At 36.6% G+C, this 26,557-nt stretch overlaps 1 protein-coding gene across 1 annotated transcript in view; it reads left to right on the forward strand.

Moving 5' to 3' along the window:
• Window positions 1–26,557, forward strand: part of GPC5 (glypican 5) — a 682,201-nt gene that overhangs the window by 332,416 nt on the left and 323,228 nt on the right. The window contains exon 5 of the mRNA XM_047075274.1: window positions 10,163–10,288. Within this exon, the coding sequence (XP_046931230.1) occupies window positions 10,163–10,288 (126 nt within the window). The remainder of the gene's footprint in view (window positions 1–10,162; window positions 10,289–26,557) is intronic.

Here is a 26,557-nt window from a genome sequence, read left to right on the forward strand (position 1 = left end):
ATTTGCACAAGAACTGTTACTGCCATAGAATAGAAATTTAAATTTTTTTTTATTTTGAAGATTTTAAAAATATTTTGTCAAATGGAATGACTTTGTTCAGAATAAGATAAATTTATTAAATATAGATTCAGAATATGTAAGAAAAAATAGTTCTTATCTGGAAACATGTAATTATATACTTCCTCTGCTGAGCTGGAGACTGACATTTTAAATGTCTACTGTTTGACAACTGTGGTCAGACATCTCTACAGGGTTGAGCCTGCTCATTAGTGCCACATTAACCTTAACTTTGCCTCAGGCCATTAACCAGCAAACTGCACATTTGACCTTTGTTCTACAGATATTTTCAAACAGTATGGGAGGCACTGCTTTTAATTTGGGTTCTGTATTATTTGTGGACTGACTTTAGGGGTAAAAAAAATCAATACATGTCATTAAATAAAGAAGCGTGTAGTCTGAAACATTCCACAGAGAGAAGTTCCATTTGAAAACAAGATTCTTCTCCAATACCTTTCCAGATAATTAGGTTTGGTCAAAATTAGAAATAGTCCCTTTTATATTATGTTCAATGGCAAAAAAGGAGAGGAAGTACAATATGTGACAGTTTATAAATGTTCTATAATTGCAACAAATTCTTGCTATATGAAGACATAAGATTGAGAGGTAATGCCTTTTGAATATAGCTCTGTGTTCAGCAACATCTAATGAAATGAAATACAAAATTGAATGTAAAATCAGAGCCATATGCTTAAGTGAAAAAGGCTCCTGAGAGGAAATCAGCAAAGTCTGAAACACGTGGTTGCCACTCTTTAAGCCATACGTATGAGGACGATATCAGCCTTATTAATTAAAATGTAAATTAGTTTAGTGGAATATTTTCGTAGATTGTGGTGGAGTTGCTACATTCAGATTATGGAATATTATACAGCTATCGAAAAATAAGCAAGATCTAGACTTATTAATCTCATATGGGTTCATTATATGTTGTCAAGTGAGAAAAGCCTATTGCATGCACATGTATATAGCTTGGTCCCAGTTTTGTAAAACCAGACTATCACTATGTCTCTCTTTCTCTCTGTCTGTCTGTTTTGGGTTGCTAGATATCGTGCACATAGAGGAGCTGAAGAAAGCATACCAGGCTGCTAACACTGGCTACCTCAGGAGGGAGGGATAGACACACTATGGAGGGACATACTAACTTGTTCTTCGTGTGCCTTTTGATTACTGTACCATTTATGAAAAGATATGTTACTTTTATCGTTAAAAATGACTCAAGTCAACACTGATGACACAGCCAATCAGAAGTGTTGCTCAATTTTATAGTAGGAACTGGGCATTCCTGTGTCACCCAAAGTATAAATGACACTTCAGGGTGAGTTGCATTTCCTTTCATAGTTTTTTTCTTTACCACGTGACACATCAGGAGACCTTTCTGGCACTGCTGGCCTCAAGGGCATGGGAAGCAATGAAGCAATAACTATGCTGGTCCATGTTTCTCCCTCGCCTTTAGTAAGCTTAGGGCAAACAAGGCTGCAAGCTATGAATGATCAATTGTGCTGCGGCCCTTTCCGTCTTTTCTGTGCTAGCAGTGGACAGAGCCGCTCATTAGCCAGGAAGCAGAATTTGCCCCGCTCACTGTGTTCTGCATCAGACCTTTCACACTGGTAGAAATATACAGATAAATCCTGCTTAAACAAATTGCCTTCTAAGTGCAGATTTTGGCTGAAATAAGTGTTGTATCTGTGTCTTCTAGTCCAACAATCTACTAATTGTGTTCTATTAACAGCATGAGAATTTCTGTAAAATTTTTGAAACAGGTAGAAATACTCTTCTGTATAAAGGTTCATTAAAGTCTGATTTATCAGATATTCAGTATCAGCCCAACATTGCTAAGCTATGGCATTTTAATTAATTAATTAATTAATTAATGAAACCAAGATAGCGAGGCCTGCTATAATTAAATTCCTGAGTAAGTTAGTCATTTTCACTTGGTTTTTTTTTTTTCTTCTCTGATTTTCACTTTCCTTAGTTTCCAAATGAAAGAATAGGTCTAAATCACAGGTGCTCAACTCTGGCCATACATTTGGATCCTATAGGAACATTTCAGAAACACTCATGTGCCCAGGTCCAACTCCGGACCAACACATCTGAGTGAGGGAGAAATGTAGGTGTGCAGTTTACACATTTTCTTGGCGATGACAGTGTACAATTAGGACAAAGAGCCATGGGAACAGATAATCTATGGCTCTTTCTGGTTTTACATGGTATATCTGTGAGGCGATAATTATGATAGCTATCTTACAGAGCTATATGACTAAATATTATTGTGTCCCTACATATTAATTTCAGCAGCACATATATATACAATCTGTCTTGAGCCTGTGTAGTCTGGCACAGTTTGCAGTCTTCCTCTGTTAGATTTCTTCCATTTTCTTTTTTTTTTCCTAAGTTTATTTTTTATTTTGAGAGGGAGAGAGAATACAAGTGGGGGAGAAACAGAGAGAGAGGGAGAGAGAGAATCCCAAGCAGGCTCTGCCCTGTCAGTGCAGAGCCCGATGCGGGGCTTGAACTCATGAACCATGAGATCATGACCTGAGCCAGAATCAAGAGTTGGACGTGTAACTGACTGAGCCACTCAGGCGCCCCAGATTTCTTCCATTTTCTTTTTTTTTTTTTTTTTTTAATTTTTTTTTTTCAACATTTATTTATTTTTGGGACAGAGAGAGACAGAGCATGAACGGGGGAGGGGCAGAGAGAGAGGGAGACACAGAATCGGAAACAGGCTCCAGGCTCTGAGCCATCAGCCCAGAGCCCGACGCGGGGCTCGAACTCACGGACCGCGAGATCGTGACCTGGCTGAAGTCGGACGCTTAACCGACTGCGCCACCCAGGCGCCCCTCTTCCATTTTCTAATGCAACACACGAGGAAGCCCTCTCTGATATTTCTCCACAGTCTAGGAATGGGCCCCCTAATTTAGTTTCCAGGTCAACTGTATCCTTTAAAGACTTTCAATTATTGTTATCATTTTAAAAATGTATTTTTTTTTAGAAACTTCTAATTCTGGAAGCTCTTAAAAACTAAGACTGCATCTGGGACCAAACCAGCAAGAATTTTCTGAGGGCCTGTTAGATACCAAACTGTGATCCAAACTGTAGGGATGTGAAGAAGACATTACTCTTGCCTTTATCGAATGTCTCCTCTAATCAGGGAGGCAGACGTGCAAACAAAGGGGTTATAATATCAGATAGCCAGGCCTGAAAAACAGATGCCTGGTGCTGTGCAAGAAACAAGGATGAACAAATAAAACTGCACAGGCTGGTCAGGCAAGGAGGTGGAGGGGAGATGAGTTTTAAGCTGAATCTTGAAGGACAGGCAGAAGGTTGGGAGAATGATGGAGGAGAAGGCAATCCAGGGTAGAGGAAACTGCATGTGCTAACCTGGAATCTTATCCCGTAAATATTGAAGTATCTTATGCCTTGTGAGTATATGTGTGCGGTGTTGGCTGGTGTGTGTGAGTGGAGGGAAGGGGGGGCTGTCATGGGAAGTTAAGGGGTGGAGAGTGGGTAGATTATGTGCCATGGGAAGACATTTTATATGAATAGTTAGGGTTTTAATATTTATTTATTTTTGACAGAATGAGAGAGCGCAAGCAGGGGAGAGGCAGAGAGAGAGGAAGACACAGAATCGGAAGCAGGCTCCAGGCTCTGAGCTGTCAGCACAGAGCCCGACATGGGGCTCAAACCCAGGAGATGTGAGATCATGACCTCAACTGAAGGTGGAAGCTTAACTGACTGAGCCCCCCAGGCGCCAATGAATCCTTAGGGTTTTAAAGCAGTAAAGTGTTGGACTGATTTCTAAAGCCAATTCTGGTTACAGCATGGGACATGCATCAAAAAGAAGATGGGAGAGCAAAGCTAGATGGGGATATCATTTGTTAAATGGTTACAGGCCCAAATGAGAAATTATTAATTTGTGTATGGCCTTGACATACAGGCTTTGACTAAATATTCTGACAAGCAATGTTTTCCCATTTTTAAAAAATATTTAAATATTTAAAAAATATTTTCTGTTACTCTTAAGACTAAGTAAGATGTCTTAAGACTAAGGCAAGCAACTGACATATATAACATAGCCCCTCAATGATAATTAGCTGGAACTTTTACCATCTCCCTGCATTTATTATGCTCCTGGTTTTAACTGGAAATACTCTCATAACTGTAGAAAAATAATTGTGTGGATATAGTCACCCTTCCAGCAAGTTAATTTTGAATCATCCAAAGAACAGAATATTTTATTTATTGAGACATTTCATGTAAAACTTGAAAAGGAGGCATGATGGTGTAGAGTAGGCCAAGCATTGACCTGGGAACTGAAATATGGATTCTTGTAATAGGACCAACATTAATTGGCTCTGTGGCAGTAGATAAATCTTTTTGTTTTCTTTTTTTTTTAACCTCATTATAGCTACTGGTGCTTTGTCGCCTGCACTTCCCAATTCAATTTTTTCTGTATCCGATGTAGCACCCCCCCTCGCCCCCCACCGGCCCTTCTTGCAATCACTTTTTGCCACACCACTCTTACTCTCTGTGACCTAAGAACCTCCAAACACAGAATATAAAGTTCTGAAGTAGGAGCTGTCCTCACATTTCTATCCTTATAAACCAAAACTCATCTCAGCATTCAGTCTTTCTTCCATTATTTCAGTCTCAGAGATTTGCTCCAAAGCGAATCACTCAATTTTTGATAATTTTTACTCTCTCTTCTTTTTAAAATGTGAGATCTATCAATTTTTAATTTTCTTTTTCTATTTTTTATCAGTTAAGAAAGACTGAATTATGATATGGTAGCAAACAACCCCAACCTATCATTGGTTTAGGACAAAAAAAAGTGCTTTTTTTCACAACCTATGCACATCTTATTTTTTTTTAATGCTTATTTTTGAGAGAGGGAGGGAGAGAGAGAGAAAGAGAGAGAGAGAGATGGAGGGAGCAGGGCAGTGGCAGAGAGAGAAAGAGAGAAAGAATCTCAAGCATGCTCCACACTGTCAGTGCAGAGCCTGATATGGGACTCAAACTCACAAACTGTGAGACCATAACCTGAGCTGAAATCAAGAGTCAGAGTCTTAACCCACTGAGCCACGCAGGTGACCCCACAACCTATGAATATCTTAGACCAGCAGAGACACTGCTCAAGTTTACCTGCTTTATGCCTCAGAATGACGAAGCAGCCTCTCTGTGAAACATTGCCAGTCTTTGGGAAGAGGGAAACAGAAGCTGGCCAAACCACATTGGTTCTTAAAGCTTAAGCTTAGAAGAAATATACATCACTTCTGCCTACATTTACTAGAACCCAGAGCTAGTCACATACTAAAGTCATATACTAAAGCTTCAGAGTGACTTTAAGCCTGGAATGTTGAGAATTGGGATATTTGGGAACAAGCTAATGACTACAAACCCTTGTTATCTCCTTCCCTTTCATACACAAATATTTTCAACTCTCCTGCATATTCAAACAGACAAACATATGCTCAACCAAAACTCTCTTCACGTTCGTCTTTGGGACTTTTAGTTTCTCACTCTCTCTTTAATACTCCTCATACTGCAAATCTGAAGTCCATTACACTGTTTCAGATGCTTTTTTTTTTTTAATTTTTTTTTTCAACGTTTGTTTATTTTTGGGACAGAGAGAGACAGAGCATGAACAGGGGAGGGGCAGAGAGAGAGAGGGAGACACAGAATCGGAAACAGGCTCCAGGCTCTGAGCCATCAGCCCAGAGCCTGACGCGGGGCTCGAACTCACGGACCGCGAGATCGTGACCTGGCTGAAGTCGGACGCTTAACCGACTGCGCCACCCAGGCGCCCCTGTTTCAGATGCTTTAATTACTGTATTAGCTTTCTAGGGCTGCCATAACAAAATGCCACAGACCAGGTGGCTTAAACAACGGACATCAGTTCTGGAAGCTAGAAGTCCAAGGGCAAGACATTGGCAGGTTTAGGTTCTCCTGAGGTTTTTCTCTCTTGCAGATGGCCACCTTCTCCCTGTGTCCTCACATGGCCTCTCCTCTGCTCATATGCGCCCCTAGCATCTCTTCTTGTTATTAGGACACTGGTCATATTGGATTAGAACCTATGTGTATGACCATTTGAGCCTTTTTGCCTTTTAAAGGCCTTGTCTCAACATATGAATTTTTGAGTGAACACATAGAGAGGACATTTTCATTATTTTAAGTAACCTCTCATAATAGCATTTGACCCTGTGGAGAATCTCTCTAGGTTCAAATTTGCTTATTCTTTAATGTTCAAAGCTCTTATCATTGACGATTTTCTTCCTTTGCTCTTTCTACTTCTGAGTCCATTTGACTTTTTCTTACTATGTGCTATTCACCCGAGAGATTTCATCCACATTCATGACTTTGGTCACTACCTCTGTAGATAATGACTCTCATGTCACATGTCCAATCCCCTGGTTCCAAGGTTACATATCCAACAGCAAACATCCATGGTATTCATGGTTCTTGTACCAGTAGCCTTAGCATCATCTGAGTGCTTCTTTGAAATGTAGAATCTTGGGCTGCACCTCAGAACTACTTAACTGAACCTGCATTTTGGCAAGATCCCCAGATGATGTTACACATAGTAAGTCTGAAAGTAGCATTCTACTTGATTTCTCTTTCCATATGTTCCAAAGAAATTGCAAACCGAACATGTTGGGAATAGAATTAATTATTAATTAATTAGTTTTAACCTGTTCATTAATTTAATTACTCATTGTTGACATTACTATATGCCTTCACAATTGTTTTAAGATCTATACTGGTAAACAAAACAAACCAAAAAAAATCCTTGCCTGCCTGAATCTTTTATTCTGGAGTGGGAGACAGATGAGAAACAATAAAGCATAGTAAATAAGTACATGATGTGCTAGAATAGAAAGTGATATGCACCATAGAGAGATAAAAATATTGAGCAGAAGAATAGCAATCCTAAGTATAGTGTGAGACATTGAAAAGAGTTGTATCACCCTTCCTTTACTTCTTATTGCAGTGAATAACACTGAGATAATAATCATCCCCTCAGTCAGTTGGGGGGAGGTGTTGAAAAAGACAATTAGGAATAATAACTTTTACATTAACTGTCAATTCTAGATTCCTAATGTCTTTCAACTCTATCACTTGCCATGATGCTCACTGACAGATGTTTTTTCCACACCCTCATATTTTCTCCCCCTGAGTCTTGGTTATAGCCCCCTGAGTGACCTCACTGACTTTCTACCTATTTCCATGATCCTGTCATGATGCCATCACTTGCTTGCTGGAAAACTTTTAATGGCTCCCTCTGCTTTCTGAACAAAATGGAAACACTTTTTGATGATCAATAAGGCTGATTACAAACTGGCCTCTTCCTACCTTTTTACATAATTCCCATAAGCCCGTTTCCCACGAGCTAAACTGCATATGAGTGTCAGTATTCTCTTTCCTCTTTACCTTTCTTATTGTTGTTGTTGTTGTTGTTGTTGTTGTTTGCTTCCTTTTTTTTTTGCATGAAACACTGAGATGAAAGTATTATCTTATTTGTACATTTTTCCTGATTCCTTCTCTGTCTTCACATGTGCACTATAAACACTGTGTTATTATTGTGCATTTTCACCAGAAAGTGCATTCTTAGCAGGTAGGGACTGTCTTGTTTAGCTATGGTGCCAACACAGAGCTTGGTACTCAATAGTGTTCAGTAGTTTGTGACAAATAACTGATAGCTGCTGGTTTATAGAATGAGTGGAAATCTATGATACGTTGCTTTCAGAGGGAACACATGCAAAGGCATGAAGGTGTGTTTGGGGAACAGCAGGTGTCTCACTTTTGTGGAATCCTAAAGTATGGTTTGACCTACTGCCGAAATAGAAGTGAGAGAGTGCCTTATGTGCCTTTCCAAGATGCTATAGAGAATAGAGAACCATTGATGGCTTTAAGCAAGTGAGTGACATAGTCTGGGGGTTATCAGATTTGAATTTGAAGAGGTAGCTCTTAGAGGATGAGACGTGATTGTTGAGGAGATTAGAGGTATGCCATTCTAGTGCAGTCATTCCAGAGAGATGATAGGGGCTTCAGCTAAGGCTGTGAGAGTAGCATTGGGAAAGAGGACTAGAAAAGAAAGATGAAAGCTTTTCCCAGGATGATCTATTGGTTGTGAAGGCACCATTCACTGAGATTAGGACTAGGTTTGGGGCTGATAAGAAATATCTATTCAGTTTTATACCATCACTTTGAAGATCTCAACATTCTAGCTGTTTTGACAGGCCTCTTCATTTCTAGAAGACTCTTTGATTCCAAACAGGTGCTTATTTATAGTGAACAGAATTCAGGACAGGAGTCACACACCTTTCTATTTATTAAACCCCATCACTCTAGGAAAGAATCAGTTGGCTTCATCAATTATGTTTTAGTAGCAACATGAGACTTGGTATTTGTTCATGCATTCCAGTTAGTAGGAATATGGCCCTCATGGGGGAACTTATTTTCTAGGAGAGGAAACCAACCTAAAGCATCAATAAGTATAAATAAGTGGTTACTGTGCTAGTTTGAAAATACAGCATACTTTTTTTTTTCTTTGGATTAAGCATAAATTGGAAGTGAGTCAGATTTATGCATCCTACAGTCATTTTGTTATCATTTTCCTGATGAAGCTTTGCTAAAAATTTGGTTAAATACTCACCAAACACTTGCTGTGGAAACTTCTGATCTCTGTGATAATCAGAATGTTACATATTTGAAAATGACATTTATCCTACCTATGGATGAGTAGTTACTTAAAACTCCAGCCACTTCCACAAATAGTTCTTTGAAAACAAGTAAGAAAGAGAATTATAAAATTAATACAGTTGAGCATCGAGGGCACTTGGGTGGCTCAGTCAGTTAACCATCCAACTCTTGATTTTGCCTCAGGTTATGATCTCACAGTTCCTGAGTTCTCTAGCCCTGTGTTGTGCAGAGCCTGTTTGGGATTCTTTCTCTACTTCTCTCTTTGCCCCTCCCCAGCTCACACATTCACTCTCTCATGCACATGCTCTCTCTCAAAATAAATACATAAGCATTAAAGAAATATAGCTGAGCATCAGTGCTGTCAAAATCAGATTTGATTTTTAAAAATTTGGTCATTTCAGCTGTAATTTAGAGCAACCCCTCCTCTTTGATCTCATTTTTAAAGAAATTATTTTAAAAATATCAGTGGGGGGTGCAATTTCATAATCACTACGTTTTAATTATTCAACCTATAGATTTCTGTTTGCTTTTCTTCTGTCCCTGTCTTCTAGCCCAGGAGACATCTCCTCTTTATTAAGCTAGTGGCTTTTCATTTCGTTGTCACCAAAGCAATGGTTTATGTAAAAAAGTTCAAAAAGGTAGTTTTTAGGACTTAGTTTTTTGAAATGCTAAAACTCAGGTTCCTGGGACATCAAAGCTTTGATTTTAAAAGTTGGAAATTTTTAAGTTAAAAAGCAAGCTACTTTTTTGTTGAATTTTCCCTTCCCATAATTGATGGGGGAAAGAGATGTACTTCCTGTGAGAGGAAAAAAACTTAATGTATTAAATACTATATCTTCCAACAACTTTTATTTTCATGCTTTTGCAATATATTAAATATCTGTTTTTTCATCTTAGTAAAGATATATTATTTTATGTTTTTATACACCAAAGAGAAGACCCAGATGGGAAAACAACCCAAGTTTAATAAACTTTTAATTAATAAGCAATCAATTAACTTGTTAAGAGCCTCTGACATTTCTATATGGGTAAGAAAGTAGTTAGTGTCACTGTGGTTCAGATGCCACAGTGAGTAAGAGCTTTTAGGGATACTGTATAAAGTGGGGTGTGTGTGTGTGTGTGTGTGTGTGTGTGTGTACTCCTCACAACTCTTGGACTAGAGTTATATAACACTCATCCCCTGTGAAAACTTTGATTCAAAAGAGGAAATTTTAATACATCCTTTTTAAAAAAAGTATAGTATTTATCTTGATTGTTAGAAAAGTATTGCGAATATATAACAAATAAGCAGTGAACATTTAAAAAAAGTTACATTCTAAATTTCACACACAACAAATTATACCATTTATACTGGCATTTGTTATGGGTTTTTGGTTTTGATTGTTTTTGTTATTTTCCCATTCAGGGAATTTATCAACAGCCTTAGACTGTACAGGACGTTCTACGGAGGCCTGGCTGATGAGCTCTGCGTTAATGAATTAGCTGCTGCCGATGGACTACCATGCTGGGACGGGGAGCATATAGTAAAAAGGTATTTGATACGCAATGGTTGTGAAAGCATAATGGCCTCTTTCATCCTTGCTTTCTTTTCCCAGGTCTTGAATGGACTACTTCAGTTTTAACGTTGCCACAGAGGTTAGAGTATACGACAGTTTTATCTCTTTAGTTTGTTAGAAATAAATTTGATCCTTTTTGATGTTTTAGAAATGTGATAGCATTCTCTGGTGTTTGACCATTCTTTCTTCCTTTCTGCTTTACTTGGGCTTACCAACAATTAAGTATTATTTACCTTCTATCCAATATGTCTTGTTTGTCAAGTATCCTATTTTTTTTTCATTTAATTTTATTAGTTTTACAAAGTGAAGAAATTCAGTAAAATGTGAATGCCTACACAAAGATTCATTGAAACATGAATTTAATGTATTAAATACTATACCTCAGCAACATTCATATGTCCACCCTACAAGTGTCTCGTGTGTGTGTGTGTGTGTGTGTGTGTGTGTATGTAAGAATGGAGTACTTCCATATGTGTCTGTTGGAGGCACTGTTTATTTGTGTGTTGTCAGGGTGGGGGAAACTCAGGGGGGAAATTTTTTTTGCCTTTTTTTTCACATTGTCTAGAATTTCTTTGACATTTTCTTTTCCTTTGCTTCCTATAAATGACTGTACTCTGAAGTAATCTCCCGGGCTTAAAAAAGAAAAAGAAAAATCTCCCTTCGTAGTATATAACAGTAGTCAGTATAACTGGCTGGGAATTGGTCCTTTGATTTTCCAGCACTGGTGATTGTTTTAGAAACTAGGCTTGGGTTGCATTTGGAATTGAATGTTTTAGTGTATTTTATTTTCAACAATCTGCAAAAAGAAAGATAGGGTGTTACGCTTTGTGATTTACAAACATGCCTACTCCACATGAAAATAGGTGGTTTAGTTACCACAAGAGTGGTAAGTTCATTTAAAATATTATTAGCGGAGCACCTGGGTGGCTCAGCCAGTTAAGTGTCTGACTTTGGCTCAGGTCATGATCTCACGAAGCCCTGTCGGTCTCTGTGCTGACCCTGCGGAGACTGCTTGGGATTCTGTCTCTCTCCCTCTTTCTCTGCCCCTCCCCAACTTGCACTGTTTTTCCCTCTCAAAATAAATAAATAACCTTAAAAATTTTTTAATTTAAAATATTATTAGCAAATTAAGCTTAACCATAACGCGTACTGTAATTAAATACATTTAAATAATGGAAACTGTTTACATATTTCTGTGTGATCATATTTATTATAACGCTTGTATTCCTTATACATTAAATGATTATTTTGTAGTTTATATCTGAATATCTCATAGAGATTCTTAGATTGCACAGAAAAAAAATTATTGAAGGGAGGAATGTAATTTAGCCAATTGTTTTTGGGGGTATAATTAAATTTGAATACAGTATTTGACATGGATAGTTATGTTCGTTGGACGTTAGAATGTATTTTTTTAAATTTAAAATTTTATTTTTTAAAATTTACATCCAAATTAGTTAGCATATAGTGAAACAATGATTTCAGGAGTAGATGCCTTAATTCCCCTTACCCATTTAGCCCATCCCCCCTCCCACAACCCCTCTAGCAACCCTCAGTTTGTTCTCCATGTTTATGAGTCTCTTCTGTTTTGTCTCCCTCCCTGTTTTTGTATTATTTTTATTTCCCTTCCCTTATGTTCATCTGTTTTGTCTCTTAAAGTCCTCATATGAGGAAGTCATATGATTTTTGTATTTCTCTGACTAATTTCACTTAGCATAATACCCTCCAGTTCCATCCACGTAGTTGCATATGGCAAGATTTCATTCTTTTTGATTGCTGAGTAATACTCCATTGTGTATATATATGTGTGTATATATATATATGTGTGTGTATATATATATATATATACATACACACACCACATCCTCTTTATCCATTCATCCATCGATGGACATTTGGGCTCTTTCCATACTTTGGCTATTGTTGATAGTGCTGCTATAAACATGGGGGTGCATGTGTCCCTTTGAAACAGCACACCTGTATCCCTTGGATAAATGCCTAGTAGTGCAATTGCTGGGTCATAGGGTAGTTCTATTTTTAGTTTTTTGAGGAATCTCCGTACTGTTTTCCAGAGTGGCTGCTCCAGGTTGCATTCCCACCAACAATGCAAAAGAGCTCCTCTTTCTCTGCATCCTCGCCAACGTCTGTTTTTGCCTGAGTTGTAAATGTTAGCCATTCTGACAGGTGTAAGGTGGTATCTCATTGTGATTTTGATTTGTATTTCCCTGATGATGAGTGATGTGGAACATTTTTTCTTGAGAATGTATTTTTTAAAATTTGTATTTCTTGCCTTTACTGAGAGCACTTACAGTATGTAGAACTTTGAGTTCTTACAGTCTTCATGCCAGTGAAAGTTCTATCACTTAGGTCTAGTAATTAAATTATACTTTGACTTGTGCTATCTCTTTTTACCTTGTGCAAACTGGAAGGGAGGTTTTTTGTGTGTATTAACAATTTTTCTACAAAGAGTAATAAGAATCCCATGGGGATTAATGAAAGATTTAGTATATTATATAAGTATATATAATATATTACATTACATTATATCATGTCATTCTAGAGCCACAAGAACCTTAGTTTCAGTTTGTTCCACTCTTCTCCACTATTTGGGCTGGGGTTTGTATAATAAGAAATACTGTTGGGGAAATCAGTGATTTGGAAAAACTTTTTAGAGGGATAGTATTTTCAACTCAAAGAATGTATTTTCTTCTATATTGTATATTTCTTAAGACTTCATTCATGGCTTAAGAATTTTAAAAAAAGCTCATATTTAGCGAGAATTCTCTATAGAAAGTGTCTACCTTTCTGATAAAGGAAGTGATTCTCATTACTCTCATTTGTTTCCAGCTCATTCTCCCCTTCCCTGCATCACCCAGCCTCTTGTCTGTCAGCTACTTCCAAGTGCACTGTTCCACTTCACTCTCCTGAGAACAGCTTGTACTTTGCTTTAATCTTTTCTCAAACACCCCTTCTACCTCATGACCATAACTGCCATTTTCCTCTCCTTGAGAATATTTCCTCTGGTCCATCCCAATCTCATAGGTCCCCAATCCACTTCCACTCCTCTTGGCTCCCCTGGCATCAGGCAAGCCTCCCACAGTGGCTCTCTACCACCATCTCCAGGCTGCTTCCAAATATTCTTAAGCCCTGATTATTTTCTAGCAGACAAGGTTTTATAAGCATTATCTCATTTAATTCTCCTAAAACTTTACTCCTTAGTGCTCCAAAATAAGCTGACTGGGTGGCATCTCTTTTCTTTTGATTTTGAGAAAACTCTCATGCGTATTTGAATTTTTTTTAAAAAAATATATCATTTAAATTGTATTTTTATTTGTGGCTCAGCCAATTCTTGATATAAATATTCAACAGGATTATTTTGTCTTCAATAGAAAGTCAATGCTAAAATCTAGTATCTTCATATCTAGTTGACTAATTATGATATCTTCACCATGGAATACTACGTGTTAGTCAAGAATTATGCATATTTATATCTGCTAATGTGGAACGATTTCAAAAAATTATTAAATTAAGGTAGTTAAAACTAGGATATTACATATTTTAGCAGAAGATCTGAATAAAAAATAGCAATATTGGTTCTGCATTGAATATTTCTGGACAGTTACATGAAATATACTTAAAAAGTACTCGGGAGCTTTTATTTTTTATTTGCCTTGTATTTATTTATGTTTAATGAGAAAAGATGTTATAGTGATGTTAGAATTATAGGCTGTTACTGTTTTCTCTTTTTATAATTATTTTTTAAAGTGAAAGTGCTATTTTTACATTCAATTTCTAACTAATTTGGCTTTTCGTAGTAATTTTGTGATACAGTTTTGTCAAAGCATTAATGGATATGGCTAAATACTGAACTAGTGAATTTATCTAAAAAGTCTTCAGTATAAAGTTAAATCCTGATGAATGTTGCAATCTTGAATTATTAGGTACTTTCTCCTTAAGACAAAAGGAAGTATAATAGTGATCACCGTGTGAAAACACTAAGATTCTCAAATAAAATACTCATTTTGGAGATGTGCACTTGATGGAGATAAATAATGCCATTGAATTTTGAAGAAATGAATTATCAAGTAAATGTATACCGCATTTAGGGATGATAGCAGGTTTTCCTTTTTTATGGTGGATTATAAAATTCATCAGATTCATTCTAGAGAAATTATGCCAAACACATCAATAGGATAAATTGGTGGCCAAGACTGAGTCTATCATTCATTATAAGAGCAAAGTGACTATTTTGGCAAGACTTCTTCTCCTGAAGGCATTTTTTAGGAGATGATTGATAAGATTATTTATGTGCACAGACGTGCTGTCTCAAAAAATAGGAGAGCCATACTGATTGTTTCAATATTATGACAGTCCTATAAAATGGAGCGAAATCAGGTTTGCGCTCATCAAAAGAAGTGGAATCCTTTGTGACTATAGATGGAAATATCTCAGCTATCTGTAGGATACGAGGAGTGTTTAATTTGTGAAGCAAAATCTATTTTAATTCAAATGATTTTAAGGACTGCATGGACACCATACACTACACTGCAATAGTGAGGTCAACAGCTCGCAGAATTTCTGGTTTAAGATGAAAATATGTTACTGAATTCCATTCAGTCTGTATCTCTTGAAGTCCCTCTTATCTCCCCCTCCTGTCTCTTTATCATGAAACAAAATTGTTCTCTGAAAGGCGCGTCAGTCCTTCTGTTCTCAGAGCTCTGTTCTCAGTTCTGTGTGATTACAAATTGATTGTTTGATGGTTTGCACTATTCTTTCGGGGTATTGAAGTGCATGTGACAGCTACTTAATTACCAGGGCTCCCTTTTCCCTTCTGATTAATAGATGGATAATTCAGTTATTCTCCCTCAGTCTCTAGGAATTTATGACCTGTACAACAACTCTCAAACTAGCCAGGAGCTGTGAGGTATCCTAGAAAAATGAATAATGCACATGATTTCTACTTCATCTTGAATTATTGTTTCTTAATGCTTCTTTCCTAATTCAGTGTTTTCCTTTCAAACTCTCATTATAAGGTGGCCCTACTGAACATAATATAATTGAATTTTTAAAAATCAGATAAAAATATAAAACCTTGGAAGTCTCTGAGACTTTATACTTATCCATTATCAGATTCCCAGACAATAACATATTTCCTTATATTTATTTATTATATTTATGTATATATATACATATATATATACATGTATATATCTAAATGTATCTGTGTATTTATTTTATGATACAAAGCTGCTAGCTGATCCCTGTATGCACCTCTTTGATTCATACATTTCTTTAAAAAAGTAAAAAATTTTTTAATTGCGTGTGAATATAATATTTTTTAACTTCAATTTTTTCCCTTACATTATCTATCTGAAAAGCTACTTTATCTTTGATCTTCCTTCTTCTTCCTGACCTTGCTGCATTCAGCTATATTTTATTTATTTATTTATTTGTTTGTTTACTTATTTATTTATCTATTTATTTATTTAAACACCTGGCCTAATTTCCAAATGTTATGGACAACAAAGCAGTCAGGTCTCTGGTTTGTTCTGATTTTCATTAATGTAACAACTAGTTGCTTTTCCTGGGTGGCTTATGCAAAGGCAGTATGTTCTTCCTGACTTAAACAATCTGTTTAGTAGTTCTTTTTTTCCCCTTGCAATTTCTGTCTATTCAGTAAGGTTTCTAGTATTGTTGAAGTATAGCTTCATGATGATCATCACTGTTATCATACCTATGGCCCATCTAATTTGCTTCAGAGTTTGAAGTGGCATAAGAGATGTGATTAGAAGATGTCCCCACTCCTACCCCACCATGGCAATCGCTGTGGGCCCTGAATTTCCCACTATTAATGGAACGATCTTCAACTAAATCATTTTCTCCATGCAACTGTACATACAACTTTGCCAAACTCCCACTTTTATCTTGAGTCCTCATGGAATGAATCCCCTCACTTATGTTTTGTTGTAACCTCTAACTCCCCCATGACACCTATATTTTTTGCATTTACATGTCATATATCTTCTTTCTTCTTATCTACTGCAGTGTCTTTTATTATAGAACTCTGTGTTACCTGACAGGTTAAGAATGTTTAATATCATTGAACACCTGTCAGTAATATTTTTAAAGATAAGAGGACTCTGAGGAATAAGAAGTTTTGTAAGTGTTACCGAGAACTAAGCAATTTGGAGATTTGGGAGGTGGCTTGGTGATAACCCTTTGGTGGGTAATACGTGGGTGGAAAATGAAACTGAGTGCTGAAAGATGAGAATAAAGATGAATCATAAGAATTTCTTCCTGTGGCTGACTCTGCATGCTGGTTTGTTTTCTGACTTACTCTTAAAATCATGCATGTCTCATGGTGTGCACTTCCATAGATATTTTTGGGAACTCAGACTCTAAAGAACTCTAAGAAGCTCAAGTGTTCTGGGTTAGAGACATGTGATTGTCTTTATCACAGATGAGACATCTGGGTATGAAGTGGATAAAAGTGCCTGAGGTCAAAAGCCTAAGTTTACAATCCTCAGTGAGGGATGAACTGAAACACTTCTGTTCTTTTGTGAGAGAAATAAAAATAAAGTATGGTCGTAGATACCTTTTAAGGGACTGTCAAATCAATCGCATAGTGTATGTCCAGGAGGACGAATACAGGTGTGTGTATTGGGTTCAGAATAAACAAGTATGTGTTGGGTTCAGAATAAACCTAGACTTTGCAGAGTTCTTGGTGGTGTACTGTCTTTTTCTGCCTTACTCTAGTTCGTCTGCTTGGCAAATAAATTGTATGTAAATGGTGCCTGAAGTAGTTTGGAAAATGACATAGAGTGGCAAGGGGATACACTTTTTATCTACTTTGTTCCAAGTCTTCACATTCCTAACTAGTGTTAAAACCTAGGAAGATACCCATTTGTCGCAGGCCAATATACACATTTTGGTCTTTTCTAAAAATGCTACAACAGTTGGGTAATAATTGCACGTTATCCCATCTTCTGAACTGAGATGTTTCTTCTGAATCCCTCTTCACTGGCTTACTACCTTAGCAGTCAGTTGTCTCCTGTTAAGTGTGTCATCATTACATTCAGGTAGTTGGATTCAGGTGAGAGTGGAAACTACTTCTTTAAACCTACTCACAAGGCTACTTTCTATCTTAGCAATAGGATGACACCCTGGCCAATTGTCAGAACCCTTTGGTCACTCTCAGTGTGTAAAGGACGTTATATTGTCATTAGTCCCATAACTAGTGTAAATTTAGTAATTGAATTCAGTCCCATAAAAAGTCTAAATTCTGCAAGGAAAAGGTCTAGTCCAACTTCATAGTCAAAACTCAGGTGGTCATTTCTCCCCATTCCCCGGTTGCATACCAAATCAGTCTAGGGGGACCCCAAGCGAGGAGTGAACAACCTCAGGTCCATGTGCCAACCGTGTGTTCTCATCCTCCAGCCACTGTTTCGACTCTGGCTTAGCAGATATTAGGAATTGATAGCCTAGGGCTTTGTGTGCTCAAGGCTCATTTCTCCCTCTGATGGTAAACCTCTGGTTTCTTTCTGTTGAGATCTACTGGGGTCTTTTTCTACAACATGGACTGCTGTAGACCATAGAAACTTTGCTTCTCTCTCTGGCCTATACCCAGTGTAACTGCCTCTCTTTCCTCTGCTGCTACGCCAGGAACTTCCTCCACAAGCACAGGCTGCCATTCATAGACATAGGGATCTACTACCAGTCCTTTCAATCTTGCAAACTTAAGGGTCTCTAAAGCCTTTGTCACTTAGGGTGAATGAATGGGGGAATGCCACAGCCATCCCACAAGTTTCTTCAAAGAAATTCTCTCCTTCTGCCTCTTCAGCATCATTTTTTATGCAATTAAGGTGAATATGACCATGAAGAACTGAAAACGGTTTTTAGTCATGTGCTTTTTGTATCTGGCACCTGAGTTTCGAATCCCATCTATTGTTTGTTCTTAGCTGAAATGGAAACATCAAGAGGGCTGTTTTAGCATCCCTTTACATGCTTTTGGAAGTGGTATGTAGGAGAGAGAAAACTAGATTCCATGTTCAAGATACTGCAATAGCCCTTGAGTGATATGCAAAAGTAAGGCATTGTCCTCACCTCTGAGGGACTTAGAAACTGAAAACAAGTAGAGAGGGACGCCTGGGTGGCATCCGACTTCAGCTCAGGTCATGATCTCACAATCTGTGGGTTCAAGCTCTGTGCTGACAGTTCGGAGCCTGGGGCCTGCTGTGGATTCTGTCTCTCTCTCTCTGTCTCTTTCTGCCCCTTCTCTGTTTACACTCTGTCTCTTTCTCTCTCAAAAAAAATTAAAATAAAAAAATTAAAAATAAAAACAAGTAAAGAAATGTTCATGATATGTACACAGGCTTTTAACTTCAGGCACTTATCCACTTCCAACCAAAACAGGTGCTGTGAAGTAAGAGAGATGAAAAAATCCCACAGACTTTCAAATAAATGGTTGAATATCAAATAAGGGGTTCAAAAGTATTTAATAAAAGAGGTAATATGTGATATGTGTCTCCATTCATTCATTTTCCCCAGTTCATTCACTTAAAATAATTTCTCTTGGGGCACCTGGGTGGCTTAGTTGGTTGGGTGTCCGACTTCGGCTTAGGTCATGATCTCACTGTTCATGACAGTGTTCCCACTGTGCTGACAGCTCAGAGCCTGGAGCCTGCTTCAGAGTCTGTGTCTCCCTCTTGTCTTTGCCCCTCTCCAGGTCTCTCTCTTTCAAAAATAAATAAACATTAAAATTTTTAAATAACTTCTCTAAAATATATATGGATGAGATTAGATGGTGTCTGGGATTTGCTTATAAAATAATTCAGTGACTAGAGGGAAGAGGGTCATACTGTATGTAAAACAAGTGTTTCTGTGTGTGGATAATCATTGAAGCTGTTTTTTGGGTACAGGGCTGCTTATTCTCTGTATTTGTGTATGTTCAAAAGTTCTATAATAAAACATAGAAGTACAAAAATGATAAGGCATAAAAAATCACACTTAAGCAGCTACTCTGTCACATTGTTCTAGATACTGGGGATACAGTGACGGACAAGACAGACATGAGCCATCTCTCATTAGATTAGGATATAGAGGAGATGAACACAGAGCAAATAATTACATGTGTGAGAAGAGTCTGCAAAATCTTTAAGGTTGGATGGAATTTTAATCAGAAGACTTGGAAGCAAGAAAGATTGGGAGCAAATGTAGTCTTGAAAGAAATGCTTCAAGTTTGGTGGCCTACTAATTGCATTATTTCTGTTTGTGTATAACCTTTCAGATTATCTTTTCTCCTTCTCAACATTCTCTTTCATTTGAACTTCATGGCTGTGTCCTATTTAGTATTAACCCTTCCTTTGTTCATTATACCAGCCATTCATTCAGAAAGTTCTTAAAGCCCAGAGGTTACAAATGTTAGGCTCAAGAACCAGGCTACCAAGGTTCCTAATAAAGATTAGGCACTTATTAGTAATGTGAATTCAGGAACCTTCATTAACCACTAAGTGTATCAGTTATCTTTAAAACATGGCTGCCAATAATATCTGTCTCATATTTGATAATTAAATGTTATTCACAGAAATAATTTAGAGTAGTAGCAATCATATAATTAACATCACACAACTGTTAAATCTTCTTATTATTAAACAGTGTATACTTATTGACTTCAGTAGAAATGAAATTCTACAGAACTTCTCCTTTGGATGAATTTTATAATGGAACAGAAGGCTTTCATTTGGAAAATAAAGATATGTGTGGAGGTTAGTGTATGAGTCAATAAAAATTCATATTAGGGATTTTGGTCTGGGAATAGGAGATAGTCCATTATTAATATTTTAATCATATTATTTGATATTTTAGATAATAATTTCATTAAGGTTGTAAGGAAAATAGACCTTAGTAGACAGTTTATCAACTACCCTAACTGTAGAGAATTTTTGTCTGACTTGTACCCATGCAACGTTTCAGTTTTCTTAAGGGATCACTAAAAGTTAAGATACAAAGAAAAAGCACTATGAAGATAAAATAAAAATATTTTACTCTTAAGCTGTAGTTTGGGAATATTCAGTCACTGACTGTAGCATCTTAGGGTTGCTCGTAACGAACTACCAGTTGACTGGAAACAAAGCTCTGAAGCCACACTAAATTTCAGTACATCACACACCAGATTGTTTTGGTGACGTGACAATTTTAAGGCTGCTACACTTACAGTCATCACTCTCCATCCACTGAGTTCCCAAAGGAAATACATATTGTGAACAGAATCCCTCGAACAAAATGAGATTGAACATCAGCCATCGCCATGTCTCTAACTACTCAGGTTCTTGCCAGACCTCCACAGTACACATAAACTGTTTTTAACTTGCTACTTGTTTCCATCAGGGATTGTGTGTAGAGGAAGATTAAAAAAAATAAAATAAAAAAGATAGCAAGATAAAAGTTTACTGAAGTGGAAACCTAAAGGACCTTTCCCCATCTGTTTGGCACAGAAGTTGTTATCTCTTTGGGGTTACGGATTTCATCACAGTTCCATAGACTTGTGACTTCCAGATTGTGTTATTGCAAAACAGCGGCAATCTGAAAGGCCTCCAGGATGCCTATTCCTACGTTAGCCAGAACAGTTCCTTAGTTATCCTTCATTTTCATTTTGAGCTTACAGGTGAAAAACTATTCCCTCTTCAGTAAAATAGGCATAAGTTTGCTAAACTACAAAGAGGGAACATAGTTTTTCTTAGTCTAGTCCTATTTCCACAACATAGCATATAAATTCATCAGTGAATGATTTATTATATTTTAAAATAAAACGCCAGAGGAGAGATGAAAGAGACCAGTCACTTATTCTTAATACTTTCTTTTTCAAATAGGCTCCAGGATAGTCTCATAAGTTTTATTAGGGCATCTCATTAGTTATCAGAACATTTTATTGCCCAGCCAACAAAATCCTTATTTTCGGATGCATTCTTCAAGACAAATATATAAGTTTTGTTAGATATTATTGAAATGGGTTTCCAAAATCTAATTTGAACTTACTTACACCTTAATGAATGTAACATTTGAAGAATATTGACCTTTATATTTTGACTTGCCTGAATATTTGTTTCATTGTTCTGAAGATTTCTTTTTCTTATAACTATACTGAAATGAGCAAATGTTTTAATATTTTTGTTGTTGTTTAGTTCTCCTAGGGAAATAGATGAATGCAAATTTTTGAGTGTTTGTATAACCTAGGCAAAGTTTATTTTTAATCAGTTTTATATACAGTGGCAGCCACAACGAGGTCAAGTTATAAATCTTTTAGATATTGAATAGACACCGAAGACTCACAATAATGAAGGAAATGAATCTCAAGTTTAGAAAGTAGCATCAAAATTAGTCCATCCTATATAGAACAAAACTCTAAGAAATGATTGGGAGAAGGGGAAATACAAATAAGAAAATTTTGTTTTCTATACACTTCAAGGTAGTGCTTAAATTTTTTATGATGCCGATATTATTATAATATGAAAAATGATATTGACGTGTTAAGAAATACAATATATTTCTTGAATTTCCTCTGTTAGTATCAGCCAAACTTTAACCTGAACTGGTGAGTTACTACACGTTTCTTTTCCCCATTCTATGCAGTTCTGACAGCAAGAAAGCCTTCCTTTTCTGTAAACTGAAAACTGTTAGTCGGTAAGGTTTTAATACATGATGTGTTATGATATAAATACATTTTCCTATTAATTTTATACAAATTAAATACGAAATACCAATTATGTCCATAGATGTAATATGAGTTCCTTTATGGATTATTATAGACAAAATCTAGGCATTTTTAGGTATATTGGATCATTAAATCAACAGCATTTCAGGTGATATATTTAAATTATTCTGCATCAAGCAAAATTAGTATCTTTTAGTTAGCATGGACTATTTAAATATAATGCAAAGTAGTAAAAACATGTATGCTGCTATTGGTTCGGAATTGAGTCACTGCCATCTAATTTGAAGTCACACTTCTCATTTGGGATACATATTTGTTTAGAGGTAAAATGTGATGCTCTGTGGGATAGAAGGAGCCACAGAATAAACATGAAACCTGCAGTGATTGGGCTTTTTATGTGATGGGCATGTGGTAACTTATTGGATGTAATAGGGTTCTCCAGAGAAATAGAACGAATGATATCAGTAGTTTCTTTCTTTCTTTCTTTCTTTCTTTCTTTCTTTCTTTCTTTCTTTCTACCTATCACTTGTCTATTGTCTATCATCTATATAAAGGGATTTTAAGGAATTGGCTCACACAATTGTGGAGACTGGTGATTCTTATATCTGTAAGGCAGGCCGGTGGGCTGGCAATTCTGGCAGAAGTTGATATCTTGGTCTTGAGTCCAGAAGCCATCTGGAGGTAGAATTCCTTCCTCTTCTGGAGACCTCAGTTTTTCTCTTAAGCCTTTCAGCTGATTGAACAGGCCCACCCACACCATGGAGTTGATTTGCGTTACTTAAAATCTAGAACACCTGTAGAACAGGTGGCTGTGAAGGACACTGTGTTCCATTAAATCTCTAGAGAAAACTTCTCTGGAGAACATATTTGAGCTGAGAATGTAGGAAGATCTTGTGTTTCCAAGTAGAGAGAATATTATGTCCATGTGTCTGAGGGACAGAAGGAAAATCAGCATGTGTGGAACAAAGAGACAGGAAAGATGTGTAAGGATTTTCTGTAAGGAGATTGTAGATGGGGCAGGTGTCTGATCACATAGGCCAGGGGAGAAGCTTGCGTGTTATTCTAGGTGCTCTGAGAAGTCATTGCAGATAATCAAGCCAAGGCAGCTACAATTTGGATGCTTCATGGAGAGTAATTTTGGATATAAAGCTGAGAGAAAACCAACACAATCCTACTGGTTTATATTGGCCAATCTGTGCATGGTTATATGTGAGAGAAGAAAAATGAAAAAGAGGAATAACACATGCACCTCTAAGGAATAAGAAGTTATCCACAGTGAATGAAAATCTTTCACATTTGTGTTATCGGGGAAATGTAAGTCTTGTTTGCAGAGCAATATTATACTACAAGGAAACTACAAGTATATAACCACACTGGGGCTACAACGTACACAACATATATCACAGAGAGACTCCCCCTGACCCCTGAAATGAAGTGCTTCCTCAAATGAATTAAAACAGCACAAAAAAATCTAATAGAAGAGTGGACAAAGTACATGAACAGATAGATCATAGAAACTTTTCAGGGACTCTTAAACATATGAAAAAAAAAACACGCTCAACCTACAAATTAAATTAAAGAATTTCCAACACTAAATAAAAGCAAATTAAATTTAAAAATTTGTTTTTTCACTTATGATGATAAAGATAATTAAATTTGATAATTCACTGCAATGACCAAAGTGTGGAGAAACAGGTATGTCAGTCCCCCAATAGGAGGGGCCATTATTTCTACATCTTTGAAGGGCAATTGGACAACATCTGTCAATATTTCAAATGCACATGACCTTTGAATCAGCTGTTTAACATTTAGGAATTTATCCTGAGATTTACTAATATATGTAAACAAAAGAGCATGCATTGCACATAGTTTATGGTAGCATAAGGTATGGATAACCAACATGTCTGTTGATAGGGAAATAATTAATGGTATATTCAAAAATGGAATATAACTTAGATTTTTTTTAAAAGAAAGAGGTAGCCATACATATTTCTCTAGGAAATAGAGAAATATTTCTCATACATATTTCTCTAGGAAATAGAGAAGAAGATGAGTGAAGGATATGTATAGGAAGAAAAAAATGATTGCTCATAATTCCATGTGTTTTTGTAATTTATTTACCTTGTACTTTCAGTCCTGTTCCAAAAATAAACCAATTAAAAAGTAAAATTATCCATGTAAATATTAAAGGAAAATTATCTGTCTTTCTGAAATACAGAAAGATGTCTTAAGACAATATCTTGAAAAGCCCATGCATCAAATAAAATAAAAGTAAATTGGCAAATAAAATAAAAGCAAATAAAAGTTTTCTAAATGTTTTTTCAATGTAAGGCTTAGAAGTATTTGAGAAACAAATTGCATGAAACAGGGGAGAAACTGGTAACTACTTCATTAAAGGTCAAACCAGTGGTTTGGAGATTAAAAAGAGTTGGGGGCAGATTAGGATTGCCTGAACACTGCTCTCCCGACTAACTGAATAGAACCCAAACTCAACCTAGTTCTCACATCTCACACCCTGGATAGGAAGGTGTGTTATGGACTGAATGTGTCCCTCCCAAATTCATGTGTTGAAACCTAACCTCCAGTGCCATGGTATTAGGAAGTAAGGATTTGGGGAGGATTACTGCTGGGGCTCCTGCGTGGCTCAGTCTGTTAAGCCTCTGACTCTTGATTTTGGCTCAGGTCATGATCTCATGGTTCTTGGAATTGAGCCCTGTGTCTGTCAGTGCAAAGCCTGCTTGGGATTGTCTGTTCCTCTCTGCCCCTCCCTGCTCACTCTCTATCAAAATAAATAAATAAACTTAAAAAACATATTTATAAAAAATAATGGGATTAACGCTTTGATAAGAGACCCCAGAGAGATCCCTCACTCCTTCCCCTGTGAGGACACCGTGAAAAGATGACTGTGAATCAGGACTTGACCTCTCAGCAGACACTGCATTTGTTGGCACCTTGATCTTGGACTTCCCAGCCAACAGGACTGTGAGAAATAAATGTGTGTTGTTTATAAGCCCCCCAGTCAATACTACTTCTGTTGAGCAGCCCTGTTGGAGTAAGATCGGTTGCATAGAGATAAGGAGAGAACATTGTGATTGGTAGTGAGGGCTTATCTTCCCGTTTGGTTATTTTATTACAGTTCCTGCAATTCCAAACCGGAGCAAATAAATTTATCAAGTGTATGGTTTATGATAGTTTAAAGTAAAATGGAAGAGAGATGTGGCATAATCTTCACACTGGAAATTGATATATGGGGAGCATGTAAGTGAAATGATAAAAAAATTAAGTTAATCCCAGATACGGAAAAGGCATGTGATGACATTTGGCAATTGGAAAGAATTATACATTTTTATCGAAGTTTCTTTATACAAAACTATATATTCAGGAATGCTATTTTCCAATACATAATTGATTATATATTTGCTTTTATCTTCTGAAATTTATATATTGGCTTGCCTTATTATTTTTATCTAAGCACTTTCCTTTTCCCTAAAGAAATTGTTTTTTTTTTTTTTAATTTCATCTAATTAATTTCTCAAGAAGAAAGCGTTCTTTTCCTTCCTGTTACCCAATGCATTAGTAAGGAAGAAAGATGTTTAAGAGAGACACTAATTATATTATAAGACCTCACCTTGAAGAAGATGTAGAAGATATATATACACATATATATATGTGTGTGTGTATACATATATATGTGTGTATACATATATATGCATATACGTATATATATACATATATATGTATATATATGCATATATATATATTTAATTTTTTTTAACATTTATTCACTTTTGGGAGATGGAGAGAGACAGAGCGTGAGTGGGGGAGGGACAGAAAGAGAGGGAGACACAGAATCTGAAGCAGGCTCCAGGCTCTGAGCTGTCAGCACAGAGCCCCTCAAACTCATGAACCGTGAGATCATGACCTGAGCCAAAGTCATACGCCTAACCAAATGAGCCACCCAGGCACCCCAGATATATATATATATTTTTAATGTCCTGAGTATTTAGTGCATTTAACTCTCCAATTTTTTGGCCCCCGCCCCAGACCTTTATTAAATCAGAAACACTGGGTTGGGGCCCAGGAATCTGAGCTTTCCAGATGATTCTGATGACCAATCAAGTGTGAGAATTGTTGTGTTAGGGCATCATAAATTTTTTTTTAATAATTATCTTTTTGTCCTATGATTTTAGACTTGTAACATAGGAAAGAACCTATTTACTTCCTAAGGAAGTTTAGATATCAGGAAGTGATAAATCTTACTGTAGAAATGATGTCATTCTTGTTTGGATAAAGATTTTAGAGCAGACTTGGTATCTGATAGAATTCAATTTTGATATACAGTCCGCCTTCTGCATAATGAATTTTGCATATCAAATGGCTGAAGACTTTACACAGCCAGAATTTTAAGTATCGCATATTCTGGAAGAAAAGCATTGATCGAATCCTTCTTAGATATTTAGTATCACCGATGGAAATTAATTATTTAAGCCACATTTGGATCTGTAGCAGTGCTCAGGAGGAAAGGCTTTGAAAA

The sequence above is a fragment of the Lynx rufus genome, unplaced genomic scaffold, assembly GCF_022079265.1.
Source record: "Lynx rufus isolate CCGP_SWC_20201006 ecotype Redwood Valley unplaced genomic scaffold, mLynRuf1.p SCAF_1, whole genome shotgun sequence".
Classification (NCBI taxonomy): Eukaryota; Metazoa; Chordata; class Mammalia; order Carnivora; family Felidae; genus Lynx; species Lynx rufus.